This window comes from Triticum aestivum, chromosome 6B (assembly GCF_018294505.1).
Source record: "Triticum aestivum cultivar Chinese Spring chromosome 6B, IWGSC CS RefSeq v2.1, whole genome shotgun sequence".
In the NCBI taxonomy this organism is placed as follows: domain Eukaryota; kingdom Viridiplantae; phylum Streptophyta; class Magnoliopsida; order Poales; family Poaceae; genus Triticum; species Triticum aestivum.
In genome coordinates, this window is record NC_057810.1 from 238,112,492 (window position 1) to 238,128,106 (window position 15,615).

Sequence of the window (15,615 nt, forward strand, 5' to 3'; positions counted from 1 at the left end):
TTTGACACCAATGTGACCAAGGCAGCAGTGCCACAAGTATGTGGGACTATCGTTATCAACTTTACATCTTTTGGTATTCACACTATGAATATGTGTAACATCATGTTTGAGATTCATTAAGAATAAACCATTGACCAGCGGGGCATGACCATAAAACATATCTCTCATATAAATAGAACAACCAATATTCTCGGATTTAAATGAGTAGCCATCTCGTATTAACCGAGATCTAGATACAATGTTCATGCTCAAAGCTGGCACTAAATAACAATTATTGAGGTTTAAAACTAATCCCGTAGGTAAATGTAGAGGTAGCGTGCCGACGGCGATCACATCGACCTTGGAACCATTCCCGACGCGCATCGTCACATCGTCCTTCGCCAATCTCCGCTTATTCCGTAGCTCCTGTTTTGAGTTACAAATATGAGCAACCACACCGGTCTCAAATACCCAGGAGCTACTACGAGTACTGGTAAGGTACACATCAATTACATGTATATCACATATACCTTTGGTGTTGCCGGCCTTATTGTCCGCTAAGTATTTGGGGCAGTTCCGCTTCCAGTGTCCCTTTCCCTTGCAATAAAAGCACTCAGTCTCAGGTTTGGGTCCATTCTTTGGCTTCTTCCCGGCAACTGGCTTACCGGGCATGGCAACTCCCTTGCCGTCCTTCTTGAAGCCTTTCTTGAAACTAGTGGTTTTATTGACCATCAACACTTGATGTTCCTTTTTGATTTCCACCTCTGCTGATTTCAGCATTGAAAATACTTCAGGAATAGTTTTCACCATCCCCTGCATATTGTAGTTCATCACAAAGCTCTTGTAGCTAGGTGGGAGCGACTGAAGGATTCTGTCAATGACCGCCTCGTCCGGGAGGTTAATGTCCAGCTGGGACAAGCGGTTGTGCAACCTAGACATTTTGAGTATGTGCTCACTGACAGAACTATTTTCCTCCATCTTACAACTGTAGAACTTGTCGAAGACTTCATATCTCTCGAACGGGCATGAGCTTGGAAAACCATTTTTAGCTCTTCGAACATCTCATATGCTCCGTGTTGCTCAAAACGCTTTTGGAGCCCCGGTTTTAAGCTGTAAAGCATGCCAAGCGTTCATAACGTCTTGGTTCTCTGGGATGGGTGCTTCACCTAGCGGTCCTTCTAGGACATATGCTTTCTTGGCAGCTATGAGGATGATCCTTAGGTTCCGGACCCAGTCCGAATAGTTGCTGCCATCATCTTTCAGCTTGGTTTTCTCTAGGAACGCGTTGAAGTTGAGGTTGACATGAGCGTTGGCCATTTGATCTACAAGACATTTTGCAAAGGTTTTTAGACTAAGTTCATGATAATTAAGTTCATCTAATCAAATTATTTAATTAACTCCCACTCAGATTACACATCCCTCTAGTCATCTAAGTGATACATGATCCGACTCAACTAGACCGTGTCCGATCATCACGTGAGACGGACTAGTCATCATCGGTGAACATCTCCATGTTGATCGTATCTTCCATACGACTCATGTTCGACCTTTCGGTCTCTTGTGTTCCGAGGCCATGTCTGTACATGCTAGGCTCGTCAAACTAAGTGTTTTGCATGTGTAAATCTATCTTACACCCGTTGTATGTGAACGTTAGAATCTATCACATCCGATCATCACGTGGTGCTTCGAAACAACGAACTTTCGCAACGGCGCACAGTTAGGGGGAACACTTTCTTGAAATTATTATAAGGGAAAACATGATAAACATCACATGCAATCAAATAGTGACATGATATGGCCAATATCATATTGCTCCTTTGATCTTCATCTTCGGGGCGCCATGATCATCTTTGTCACCGGCATGACACCATGATCTCCATCATCATGATCTCCATCATCGTGTCTTCATGAAGTTGTCACGCCAACGATTACTTCTACTTCTATGGCTAACCTGTTTAGCAATAAAGTAAAGTAATTTACATGGCATTATTCAAAGACACGCAGGTCATACAAAAATAAAGACAACTCCTATGGCTCCAGCCGGTTGTCATACTCATCGACATGCAAGTCGTGATTCCTATTACAAGAACATGATCAATCTCATACATCACATATATTTCATTCATTACATCCTTTTGGCCATATCACATCACAAGGCATATGCTGCAAAAACAAGTTAGACGTCCTCTAATTGTTGTTGCATGTTTTTACGTGGCTTCTATAGGTTTCTAGCAAGAACGTTTCTTACCTACGTAGAACCACAATGTGATATGCCAATTTCTATTTACCCTTCATAAGGACCCTTTTCATCGAATCCGATCCGACTAAAGTGGGAGAGACAGACACCCGCTAGCCACCTTATGCAACTAGTGCATGTCAGTCGGTGGAACCTGTCTCACGTAAGCGTACGTGTAAGGTCGGTCTGGGCTGCTTCATCCCACGATGCCGCCGAAACAAGATAAGACTAGTAGTGGCAAGAAAATTGACAACATCTACGCCCACAACAAGTTTGTGTTCTACTCGTGCATAGAAACTACACATAGACCTAGCTCATGATGCCACTGTTGGAGAACCGTTGCAGAAAATAAAAAATTTCTACGCTTCACCAAGATCAATCTATGGAGTCATCTAGCAATGAGAGAGAGGATTGCATCTACATACCCTTGTAGATCACGCGCGGAAGCGTTCAAGAGAACGGGGTTGACGGAGTCGTACTCGCCGTGATCCAAATCACCGAAGATCCTAGTGCCGAACGGACGGCACCTCCGCGTTCAACACACGTACGGTTGGCGAAGACGTCTCCTCCTTCTTGATCCAGCAAGGGGGAGGGAGAGGTTGATGGAGATCCAGCAGCACGACGGCGTGGTGGTGGAAGTAGCGGCGATCTCGACAGGGCTTCGCCAAGCTCTACGAGAGGGAGAGGTGTTGCGGAGGGAGAGGGAGGCGCCAGGAGCAGGGGTGCGCAGCCCTTCCTCTCCCCCTCTTTATATAGGGGCCCTGGGGGGGCGCCGGCCCCCTAGGGATCCCATATCAAGGGGGAGGGGGGGGCGACGGCCAAGGGGGGACTTGCCCCCCAAGTCAAGTGGGGCATCCCCCCCCCCCACACCCTTAGGGTTTCCAACCCTAGGCGCAAGGGAAGCCCAAGGGGGCACACCAGCCCACCAGGGGCTGGTTCCCTTCCCCACTTCAGCCCATGGGGCCCTCCGGGATAGGTGGCCCCACCCGGTGGACCCCCGGGACCCTTCCGGTGGTCCCGGTACAATACCGATGAACCCCGAAACTTTCCCAAAGGCCGAAACTGGACTTCCTATATATAATTCTTCACCTCCGGACCATTCCAGAACTCCTCGTGACGTCCGGGATCTCATCTGGGACTCCAAACAACTTTAGGGTTACCGCATACTAGTATCTCTACAACCCTAGCGTCACTGAACCTTAAGTATGTAGACCCTACGGGTTCGGGAGACATGCAGACATGACCGAGACGACTCTCCGGCCAATAACCAACAGCGGGATCTGGATACCCATGTTGGCTCCCACATGTTCCACGGTGATCTCATCGAATGAACCACGATGTCGAGGATTCAAGTAATCCCGTATACAATTCCCTTTGTCAATCGGTACGTTACTTGCCCGAGATTCGATCGTCGGTATCCCAATACCTCGTTCAATCTTGTTACTGGTAAGTCACTTTACTCGCACCGTAATGCATGATCCCGTGACCAACCACTTAGTCATTTTGAGCTCATTATGATGATGCATTACCGAGTGGGCCCAGAGATACCTCTCCGTCATACGGAGTGACAAATCTCAGTCTCGATCCGTGTCAACCCAACAGACACTTTCGGAGATACCTGTAGTATACCTTTATAGTCATCCAGTTACGTTGTGACGTTTGGTATATCCAAAGCACTCCTACGGCATCCGGGAGTTACACGATCTCATGGTCTAAGGAAATGATACTTGACATTGGAAAAGCTCTAGCAAACGAACTACACGATCTTGTGCTATGCTTAGGATTGGGTCTTGTCCATCACATCATTCTCCCAATGATGTGATCCCGTTATCAATGACATCCAATGTTCATGGTCAGGAAACCATGACCATCTATTGATAAACGAGCTAGTCAACTAGAGGCTCACTAGGGACATGTTGTGGTCTATGTATTCACACATGTATTACAATTTCCGAATAACACAATTATAGCATGAATAATAGAAAATTATCATGAACGAGGAAATATAATAATAACCATTTTATTATTGCCTCTAGGGAATATTTCCAACATCGACGCCACCACGACGCCAGATTGCGTCGTCCTCCTGTGCGAGTCCATCCTCGCACATCGAACGCCGAATCTGCACTGCGCCACGCCGTTGAGATCTGTCGCCATCAATGTGTAGGATGAAGCACCGCTCCACCAAAGAAACCGTCCGCTGGTCCCGCGAGAACGAGTGCACCTCCAAAAATGTCGCCCCCAAGGGGTAACGACACATGATTGCCGCCAACATCCGATCAGCTGATCTAGGGTTTTCCCCGGAGGTATTGAGTGGAGCTGGGAGCTTCACCTCGATGATGCCTTCATGAAGGAAACGATGATAAGGGCATCATCATCACCGGCTCCGGCCATCGACCGAAGACCAGGTTTTCACCCGGATCCGTCCCAAGTAGTCGACCCGACAACTTGTGCATCGTCTGGACCGCCTTCAAAGCCCCAGATCTAGCCACCTAGATCTGGCGACCAACCGCAACAACAGTGCCATCGTAGGAGCCCTGGCACACAAGCCACTGCCTGAGTGTGCCACCACTGGAGCCTAGGAGGAGGGCTCCCACCCCGCCTCGCCAAGCCGCAAGAGCCGCCGAGATGGATCCCGCGTGCTCGTCACCGTATCAGATCCGAACTAATCCGTAGATCAGATCGCCGTCACAGATCCGCCTTGGACAGGGACTGCACCACGCCATGCCGCCATGGGAAGCCCTAGCTTCACCGTCCGCCACCATCCAGGGCCGCCGCCCTGGGATCCAGACAGAACATTGCCGCTGCCACCGGCCATGTTCCGCCGCCGCCGACCGGCCAAGTCGCCGGCCAGTGCGACCTCCGCCGCCATGACCATGCAAGCACAGCCAACCGACCGACCAACTTCGACGAACAAGAAGGCCACGACCACCAAGCCTAGGGCCAGCGCCCCAGACATCCTCGTGTTGCAGATCAAATCCAGGAGCAGTGCACCGCTGACGGCGATTGAGATCGGTAGCACAACGAATTAGCCCAACTGAGTCAAGGCCAGATTCACCGTTGCTAGTGCCGTCCTCCACTGCCATCGCGCACCACATCCATGTTGCCGCCGATTTGCGCCAACGCCACCGATCTGGCCGGAAAGGAGCGCCGCCTCTCAACCAGATCGAGATCCGAGGAGAAAACTGCCACCGCCGCCACGCCACAAGGGCTTTGCCCTATGACGCCCCGGGCGACGGCGGCGGAGGGGAGCGGAGGTGAGGCGCGGCTGTAGGAGGAGGGCGGGGGGCTCCCCGGTGCGGGACGGCGCCGCCGCACGGGGGAGGGGAGATGACCCAAACATTAGCTACCGCAAACATTGTGCAACCCATACAACTCACGTATCCCTTACGAACTACGACGACTCGTAGGAGAGGAGCTACATAATTGAAAGTTGAACTTTTTGTTGTTGTTGCAGGACATCGTATATTATCTACCGAGTCTAACATTATCTGCTGATCATATGTTTCCCTATGCTTGGAGTTTGCCAAACATTCTCAAGCCAATGAAACGTCAACATGGTGTAGTAGTCGGGCTAATGATCTCCACGTTCCATGCCAAAACTGTTTATTTTGATGGTGACTTTTTCAGCATTAGTCTCTGTCAGAGAATTAGCTTTTTTCATGAATCGTTTTGACTAGGTGGGGGGTTTGAAAAGAGTGATGTTTGACGGGAGAAGATATGGTTTATTTATTTTCGGAAAAACTAACGCTCACACGGGTGGGCGTTTGCATATCGCCCACACGCCTTCATCACCACTCATTTTGCCACGTATGAACAGATGCATCAGCAGAAATCTTTCTGGTTTTTGGCTTAAAAATGTTTTATCTCCTAATTAAAAAAGCGAATTAAAAATCCGTTTTCACCATTAAATCCGTCTCGACGAGATCTTCAAAACTAGACCCCATGTTAATATGTTTCGACGAATTTTTTTTTGCCCAAAAGTTGCCATGATGTTTACACAGTAGTTGCCATGATGCTTAAACTAAAGTTGCCATGTGGCAATTTTAGTTTGTAGATCATGTCAATTTTAGTTTTGATGATGGCAATTCCAGTACTTTGACCATGAAAATATTTTTTTGCATGAACCATGACAATTTTAAATGCATGTATCATGACAAATTTAGTTTATGGTGCATGGCAAGTCTAGTTTCTTAATTCTCCATTTTATAATATGTCAAAAATTACCTTTTAATATAAAAGAAAATAGCTGAAACATAACATGGCAACTTTAGTGTAAACATCATGGCAATTCATGTGCAATAGACATGACAACTTTTAATAAAAAAAATTCATCGAAATATATTGATATGAGATCTAGTTTTGAAGATCTCGTCGCGAGGGATTTAATGGCGAAAACGGATCTTCAATCAAATTTTTTTTATTTAAGAGATACAACATTTCAAAAACTGAAAATCAAAAAGATTTCCACATGCATGCGGTGACATGATGTAGTCTGTATGCTATAGGGCGTGTGGGCAGGTCTGGCTCCCACCACACGTGTGGACGTTAGTGTTGTCCTTTATTTTTTATGGCCAGAGGAAGAGGATTTAAAAAGGATGGGAAAGCGATTTCGGGGTGCGGAATCCAACAACAAAGCGAGTACATCCAGGTAGCGTTTTCTTTCGATGTAATCTCCAGATGTGCTACTTGTCAGCAGCGCGTAGAGAACACTTGTTCAATTACATGCATGCACAGAAAATACGTAACACATAATTACAAGACCGTAAAAATGTGTTGAAAGGAACACATGGATGCTGGAAATGGCGAACTGGATCATAGTCAGATAATGTTCACCAATCTGTTGACCATATATACTTACTGCCAGAGGCCTAACAATGTTCACCGATCTGTTTTGTTTTCAAAGCTGTCACCATGAAGAATGCAAGTATTCAAATGGATCAACCTCCACATCGGACAATTGGTTTTGATGATATTAAACATTTCATATTGTACAAGAGAAACAAATGCACAATCTACCCAAAAAAAAATGCACACGTAGTGCCCAAAGCAAACTCGCCAAAAAATAAACTTAGGCCTTGTACAATGGGAGATGCTTAGGGAGATGCTTAAAAAAATAAACTAGACTTCTCTTAAGCACCGGTGTCTATTTCTACACGGCGTCTATCCTGTACAAGTAAGCACCGGTGCTTAAGAAAAGCCTGGTTTATTTCTCTAAGCATCTTCTCTAAGCATCTCCCATTGGGCCTTAGCCAGTCTATTTGCGGGCCTGTGGCTCGTCCCGACAGGGACACGTTCCCCGCATTGCCCGTCGCGTTGTAACAATGCCTAATATAAACGGCGGCAGGGAGGGAGATTGCGGAGCTATAATCCCAGTCCCACTTCAGAAGAGCAGGCCGATCGAGAAGGAAGAGGTCGAGCAACATTAGTGAGGCTATGGCGGCGCAAAATGACGCCGGCGTCGAAATCGTCTCCCCCCGTGCTTTGTTAGCTGAAAGAGATAGGCTTGTGACCTGTATCGTGGGCAGCGGCGGAGGGGACAGCATCCATGCCGCGACCATCGAAGCTGTCGGAGAACTGCTGTTCATGTTCGACGACGAAGAGATCCCCTGGACCCGCATGTACCACTCTTTCCCGGCTTGGCAGGAGAAAAGTAAGTATACTAGCTGATTTGCAGGTGTTGGCTACCATTGTCCACTCACACATGCGTATATATGCAGGCGGGCTTCTGAAAGAGAACTGGGACAAAGATGCTCGGCTGGAAGGAGCCAATGTGTTTTTCACGCTAATCACCATTCAGCGGAGGTCCTCCATTAGCAGGAAGGCGCTGGGAGCTGGAGGTGGTTCATGGGCCAGCAAGAGTACCGTCAAGATAGGACACGACGTCGTGCTCAACAAAATCTACTTCAAAAGCGCAAACACGCCCAGATCCGGGGAGAACAAATTCACAGCTTTTGAGTTTCACCTCGCAATGAACCTCAAGGTACGTATACATAACATTATAATATGTTTAATCACATCTAATTTGTTGAAACCTCGTGCCCTTTAACCTCATCTAAATCCCACATATACTGCCATATCAGCGTGAGAAGGAAAAAAAGAGTGCATGCATGGTTTTGGCATGCTTGTTAATGGTCCTGGCTAACACGCGCCCTCGTACAGTATTTCCCTTTTCTCTTTTAAGGTTATATACCATGTGTTGCTTTCCGACTCTTCCCACCAATACAGTGTGTGGCAGATCGTTATGAACCATCATAAATGTTGAGCCGGATGACCGATTTTAAGTTTCATTTCAACCTTGACATTTCTGATGTGGACATCTACAAAACGAGTAGTGTCAAAGAAGTCCTATATTTTGAGACCAATAATTTTTGTGACTCACGGGCTACCTGATACGGAGTGTTACGGGCCGGCTGAATTATCCGGTTTTTATATATTGGTCTAAAAAACTAATTAACCTGCCCCCCCCCTCAATTTAACTGGTGGGTGCTCCGGCCACCCCGTAAAAAATTCATAAGTGCCCGTGGATGTAGTATGACTCTTTTTTTTTTTGAACGTGTGGATGTAGCATTACTCTGTTGAGACAGAGGGAGTATTTTGTTTTCTTGGAACTATATTTTTTTATTAAAGAAAAAGAATTTCAGTGGTGCTCACGCTCACGGGCCTCGTCGGACTCCAGGCCCTAACTGGTTTCTCCACGAGCCCAGCCCAAGCCTAGCCACTAACATACCATCCTGGCTCGTCCCAACCGATATTTCTCAAAAAAAAAAAGGCTCGTCCCAACCGATTCGTGTTAGGGTCGCCGCCGCCGCCGCCGGCCAAGCCACCCATCCCCAACTCATGGCGGCGGCGAGGATCTGGTGGGGCGATGCAGTTCCTTCTAAAGTGAATCAGTGGTGAAATCCATCTATGTATGAAACAAGAAAAAAAAAATGCTGGTCTTTCGTGTTTGTTTTCATTTCTAGCCCCGAGTTGCTATCTGCGTGCTGCATCCGACGGACTATCGTGATAGTCTTCGGGATCTGAGGGAATACATGTGCCAGGTAAACAAATTCTGTCATCGAAAATTGTGTCTACGCATGTGGATCCATATGTTTTTTATACCAATTCTGCAGGGATTTAGTCAGTCGGAAATTTTATTTATGACGACGATCACCATCATTTATGTCGATTGTATTCTACACCCTTGGTTCCATAGGATTCTAGCAAGAGGTTGAACCTCATGAGATTATTTCCGTTGTTGTAATGTGGTGTTCACCTGCTCGTGCTACCTTCAATATTCATTCCACAAGCCAAAAAACTAAATTGATTCCTAAAAAAAAAACTAAATTGATTCCGCTGCTGTATTGAAAAAACGAAATTGATTCCACTCTGTTTTGCTAGAAATGAGCTTGACACCATTGCAATGATCTGAATAATATAATTTGGAACATATAAGATGCAAGCATAGTCAGCGATGAATCTACTCTCTTCTTTCAGGGATGCTTTCCTTGGAGAAATCAGGCAAACCTGCAGGTGGGGCAACAAGCGACACCAATTTATCAAGGTATCTGTACATCACAATTGATGGGCTTCGTTCAACAGTTTTAAGTCAATTAGGCACCAACTATATGTTTATTGGAATAATAATGTTCTTCCATCTAGGTACATAGAAATCCTTGATTTTATACATCTTGTCTGTACCTTATTCTTGAAAATGAAAAAGTGGTCCATTGACCTGTTACTTGATTGTATTACTTAGCATTTCTGTACTGGTACATTTAATTGCTGCAGACAAATTAAAAACCCCATGGTGTACATTGTCTGCAATATATATAATTTTTTTTGAAGTTAATAAGGTAAGAACTCATATGTCTAGAACTCCAGATGTATGTTAGAGATATCTACTATCCTAATACATGATCGAACATAAATCGATCACTGCAGAGTGATATTGAACTAAGTGTTTTATCAGTCACAAGATACCCATATCACTTGTTTGTTTCTGTCCTCATATATTGTGGAATTTAATATGGGCTATGTATAATAGCTCCAGTTCTCTGTGTTCTGCCATATTAAGTTGTACTGGCAGAAAAATTACATGCTTTACTACCCTCCTTGCAGACCCCTCTGTTGCTGGATTAATGAATGGTCCACATGTTGATTACGACAATAATCCAGCTCCTAACAGTGGGGTAACTATCCTTTCATACCAGTACATGTTATTCCTTCCTAGAGTTCAATTTCATGTGTAACCTGTATATTTGCCTACATATATACGGACCTATGTGCACCTCTAAGTTGTATGTACTATCTTCTGTAAAGGCAGAATAAGTTTTAGTTAGTAAATTTTGGTGACACATATTTGTCATTAATTTGCTTATTGGTGATGGAGTAAGAGAGTTGAGAATAGACTTAACAATCATGTTAAGAACTAAGGATTTTACTCTTTACATGTCATGTGTACATGGATTCAGAAAAGGTAATTTGGACGGGAAGAGTGTTAGCAGCAGTAGCATACGTACATGGCAACTTTTATGGTACTATGATCTCAATTTATTTGAAACATCGCTGAACTATATTGCTTACTCAATGTTGAACTCACCTTTTTTGTTTCAGAGAAACATTCTGGGAGCAATTCAAGTAGATCAAATGGCAATGCAGCACGAGGGACAATATTTAGGTGGGTATTCATAGGAGGGTATTGTTTGTTCACCAAATACCCTTATTCATCAGTCATAAGATAGCCATATCGTTTTTCTCTGCCCTCCTATATCATGGAATTTGATCTGGGCTATATGTAATAGCCTCAATTCTCTGCGATGTGGTATATTTAATTGCATTGTCTTTCTTACACTGGCAAAAAATTACATGCTTGCAGACCCCCATGTTGGACTTACAAATGGTCTACATGCTGATTACACCATCAATCTAGCTTCTAATACTGAGGTAACTGGTCCTTTCATACCAATATAAGTTACTCTTGCCTATATCTCAGTTTCATGTGTAACATGTATATTTTCTGACATATCAACGTACCAACGTTTACCTTTAAGTTGGTTCCACTCCTTTTTGTACAAGTGAGTTAACAACATTACTATGATTCTTAATTTAATTTGAAAAACTGCTGAAAAAGATTGCATGCATGGTCAATGCTGAATCAACTCTCTTCTTTCAGGGATTGTTTATGGGAGGAAACCAATCAAACCTGCCTATGGAGCAATATTTTGAACCAGTTCATCCAGGTACCCATAGATCATAATTGACAGTTTAACTGAAATAGGCACCAATGTTTTATTGCAATACTGATCTTGGATCTAGGTACATAGAAAGCCCTCATTTTATATTCCTATGCCTGTTCCTTGTTAATCCAATATGAATAGAAGTGGTAGGTGATCTGTTACTTGATCTTATTACTTAGAATTTATGTACCCCCATGACTGATATTATCCCCAATATTATTATTTTTGTTTAAAGTTAGTATGGTAAAACAAACTCCGCCTATGTCTTCTAGGCATAGCCGGTCCCAAGCCCGGGTAAAGGAGGAGGGTTGTGATAGGCTTGGCGAGCCAACGTAAAAACTAGCCAGTCCCATAGGTATGAAACCCATTTGAGCGAGAATAGTACTAGGATGGGTGACCTCCTAGGAAGTCCTCGTGAAAGGGTTTCATATCTAAGGGTTGTGATAGGCTTGGCGAGCCAACGTAAAAACTAGCCAGTCTTTTGGGTATGAAACCCATTTGGGCGAGAGTAGTACTAGGATGGGTGACCTCCTGGGAAGTCCTCGTGAAAGGGTTTCATATCTAGCCTACCCCAACTTGTTTGGGATAAAAGGCTTCGTAAGTGTTAGTATGGTAAAACACAACCTCCAAAAGTCTAGATGTATAGTAGAGACATCTGCTATCTGAATAATTGAACATAAACTAATCACTGCAGGATAATAAACTAAGCGGTTTACCTGTCATAAGATAGCCATATTGTTTTTCTCTGTCCTCCTATATCGTGAAGTTTAATTTGGGCTATGTAAAATAGCTCTAATTCTCTGCGTTGTGGCATATTAAGTTGTATGGTCTTACATTGGCAAGAAAATTACATGCTTTACTAACTTTCGTGCAGAGCCCAGTGTTGGTGGATTTATGGATGGTTCACATGTTTATTACACCAATAATCTGTCTTCTAACAGTGGGGTAACTGTCCTTTCATACTAGCACAAGTTATTAGTGCCTACATATATATGTACCCACATAAACCTCTAAATTGTAGGTACCATCTCTTTTAAAGGCAGAAGAAGTTCCAGTTAGTAAATTTTGATGAAACATATTTGTCATTAATTTGCCTATTGGTAATAGAGTAAGTGAGATGAAAATGCATTAGAGAACAAAGGCGTTTACTCTATACATCTCATGTGTACATGGATCCAGAAAATGTAATTTGGACGGAAGAGAGTATTAGCAGCACTAGCATACGTACATACCAACTTGTATAGTACTATAATCTTAATCTTACGATCTCCATTTATTTCAATACACCATTGAACAAGATTGCTTACTCAATGTTGAACTCACCCTTTTTGTTCAGACAAACATTCTGGGAGCAAATCAAGCAGAACAGATGGCAGTGCAGCATGAGGGACAGTATTTAGGTAGGTATTCATAAGAGATTATTATTTGTTCTCCGAATAATGATCTTCTTGGTACCCAAAGCGCTGATTTGTTCTATATTACCTGATTCATGGATAGGCACACATGAGTGCTGATTAGGGTATTATTTTGACAGTTGAAATGAATAGCCAGTATTTTCTATTCATGGAATAATGATCTTCTTGGCACAGAAAAGAGCTGATTTGGCCTATATTACCTAATAATGTGATGTGAAAAAAGGGTCGATTCCATATGAAAGAAGCTCGATTCTTGTATTATCATTACTATTATTTTTACTGGGACATCTAATATTTGCACGCAATATAAAATGCTTCACAACATAATATTTGTTAACAACATAACAAGTTAATTACGTGTCCAGATATCTTGGTGGTAGAGGGGGATCTAATATCTAACTAAAATAAACTTGCATTGATTTATAGACCCACACATAGATGTGTTTCCATGTCATGATCAAACTTAATCATTACAGAATGATAATGAATATAATTAAGCGATCAACCCAATGTAGAATCCTGGTTAGTCATAAGATACAATTATTGTTATACTATTCTCTGCATGAATTAATTGGACTGCACAGTTCTGGCAGTAGTTGTGCACTTGTGCTATGTACAATAGTTTCAATACTCTGCATTTGGGCTTATTGAATTACATTGTCTTAAGTTGGATATTTATTGACTTTTTACTTACCCTGTTTGCAGCTTGCAATATTTCTAGATTCGTGAATGGTTCACAGCCTGACTGCACCACTAATCCAGTTCCTAACAGTGATGTAATTGAATTTTCCATTCACAAACTAGAACAAGATACTCCTAGAGTTGAACTTTTGTGTAGCCACTATGTTTACCTACATGTGATAACTTAAGTTTTATTCTCCAGTATTAAGAGATAAAGATGTTTTATTAAGTCAATTTTGGTTCTTACATGCTTTCATTGGTTTGCTGGTTGTGGAGTTAGATAGGAAAACTTAATTCAGAAATCGTGTTGCGAACTAAGGTATCAAGTCCTTCGATGTTCTGGTGCACTGAGGTAAACACCATGCAATTCGATTTGAGAAGGTAGAATGAGGCTGTTAGCACGGAGGACTACTAGCCTACAGACACATTAGATATTGTGCATCCCGTTCGTAACATGTTATAAGATTACTGAAAATATTGTCAAGTGATATTATCTCAACCCCATGTGTTGCCCTACAAGTCTTGCTAGCTCAAAGAGAGAACCAGCAATGCATGCCCTTCTCCAGTAGAGAAAACTTATGCTTTGCAGTATGTAACTTTATACCTTGTAGTCATGCTTGACCATTCATATTTATTTTTACTGTATGGTAGCGAGCGTATGTATTGAAAATCTAGGAAGTAATCCTGATCATTGCCCTTTATTTGCAGAGTTCTGGAAAGCACTATCATGCTGAAACAGAAACACAGATGACTCTGCCATCCAACAGTTACCCTCTGAATGATAACATGTATTGTATGACATGGGAAACTAACATGGTATGTACAGTACCTCTTGTCTATTTTCGCTTCTTAAATAGTATCAATTTTCTACCTGCTTGTTCTAGTTATATTTTAAATCCCCTGTAGCAATGATATGGTATCATTTCCTTGAAACCCCGAGTGAACACTGCTAGTCCTGATCTTACCTTGACCTCTGAGTTGAGCTAACCAAATTACTAGTGAAGCGACATGATGTTTTCTGATACAAAACATTATAAGAGCTAAGCTAAGCCTACATCATTCTTGAGAAATTTTACCAGTTAGGTTTTTGGCTTGACGATAACCTTCTTACTGCTGCATTCCATTTACATGACTAAGTAAGTAATAGCAACTTTACTTTGAACAGACTAATGACAACGAGTCATCACTGGAGCCTTTTACCCCGTGGGAGGAATTTTATACAGCATCTGCATATGATCATACTCAAGATGGACATTAATCATCCCCTGGTATTTTCTGAACACGATTCAACTGTTGATGTATGTGTTGTACCGTGCTTGTTGGCCCATCAGTTATTTCTTCTGTCTCAACACAGTTACTAATTGTTTGTCGATGCCACAAATGGATATTAATTAACAGATCAGAACTAAATAGACAAGTTTTAAAGATTTGGCCTTCATTCCAGTTACCAATATTTTCTTTGGATAGCATTTCGTAGAGAGTTTTTAGTTTTCAAAATTGATGAGTAAAACTTTAAGCACATTGAGCATATTGCAGGAAACAAGACGAGATGCTGGAGACACGAGGGTATTGGTGCGTGCAAGATACAGTGTGGATCGACTTTGGGTACTTGCCTTCTGGAGAGTTTTGAGACTGCGAGATATGCCATATAAGTAGCCAAGCATATCTCTACATTTATATTTTAAATTGAAATAGCATTTTGGACATTTTTACCCTGTCCCTGGAACAATTTTGTCCTTTGGCATCATCGTTTCCCTGAGAGTTTTGAGGCTACGATATGACATATGAGCAGCTATGCATATCTTCTATCATTGCATTTTTTGACTTTGTCCTGTTTTAACGATGCTAGACAAGTGTATATGTGCTACCTGCTGGTTGAACGATCTCTATGTCCATGTTTATTATATGTTATTCTGTATGATTCCTGGTAGGTACTCGTATGAGCAATAGAATGTGAAAGAAACTTATAGACCAACACTTGTATTGATTGCTTATTTTTGGACAAACTTGTATTGATTGCTGGGCATGGTTGCTTGTCTTATTACTAATAGTAGTCTGTAGCCCAACCCAATCCAACGTTGTC

The 15,615-nt window shown here is 42.9% G+C and overlaps 1 protein-coding gene across 4 annotated transcripts; it reads left to right on the forward strand.

Annotated features, from left to right (window-relative positions):
- The first annotated feature begins 8,959 nt into the window (after positions 1 to 8,959).
- Positions 8,960 to 15,343, forward strand: LOC123136769 (uncharacterized). 4 transcript variants are annotated; one of them, XM_044556260.1, is made up of 13 exons: positions 8,962 to 9,258; positions 9,695 to 9,761; positions 10,319 to 10,389; positions 10,672 to 10,734; positions 10,814 to 10,877; positions 11,076 to 11,143; positions 11,373 to 11,439; positions 12,311 to 12,381; positions 12,773 to 12,836; positions 13,557 to 13,627; positions 14,241 to 14,348; positions 14,698 to 14,800; positions 15,069 to 15,343. In XM_044556260.1, the coding sequence occupies exons 4-12, from the start codon at positions 10,720 to 10,722 to the stop codon at positions 14,788 to 14,790; spliced, it is 621 nt and encodes a 206-aa protein (XP_044412195.1). In that variant the 5' UTR covers positions 8,962 to 9,258; positions 9,695 to 9,761; positions 10,319 to 10,389; positions 10,672 to 10,719; the 3' UTR covers positions 14,791 to 14,800; positions 15,069 to 15,343. The 4 variants fall into 4 exon arrangements, 3 of the variants coding, with proteins under 3 accessions (XP_044412194.1, XP_044412195.1, XP_044412193.1); XM_044556258.1 differs by lacking the exon at positions 10,672 to 10,734 and having other exon boundaries at positions 8,970 to 9,075; positions 9,181 to 9,258; XM_044556259.1 differs by lacking the exon at positions 10,672 to 10,734 and having other exon boundaries at positions 8,960 to 9,258.
- Positions 15,344 to 15,615: the final 272 nt, after the last annotated feature.

Bases quoted from the DNA above. Each gene is read 5' to 3' on its own strand.
- LOC123136769 (XM_044556259.1), top strand. The intron at 11,144-11,372 runs GTAACTGGTCCT...CTCTTCTTTCAG, and splicing joins ATCTAGCTTCTAATACTGAG to GGATTGTTTATGGGAGGAAA. The intron at 13,628-14,240 runs GTAATTGAATTT...CTTTATTTGCAG, and splicing joins ATCCAGTTCCTAACAGTGAT to AGTTCTGGAAAGCACTATCA.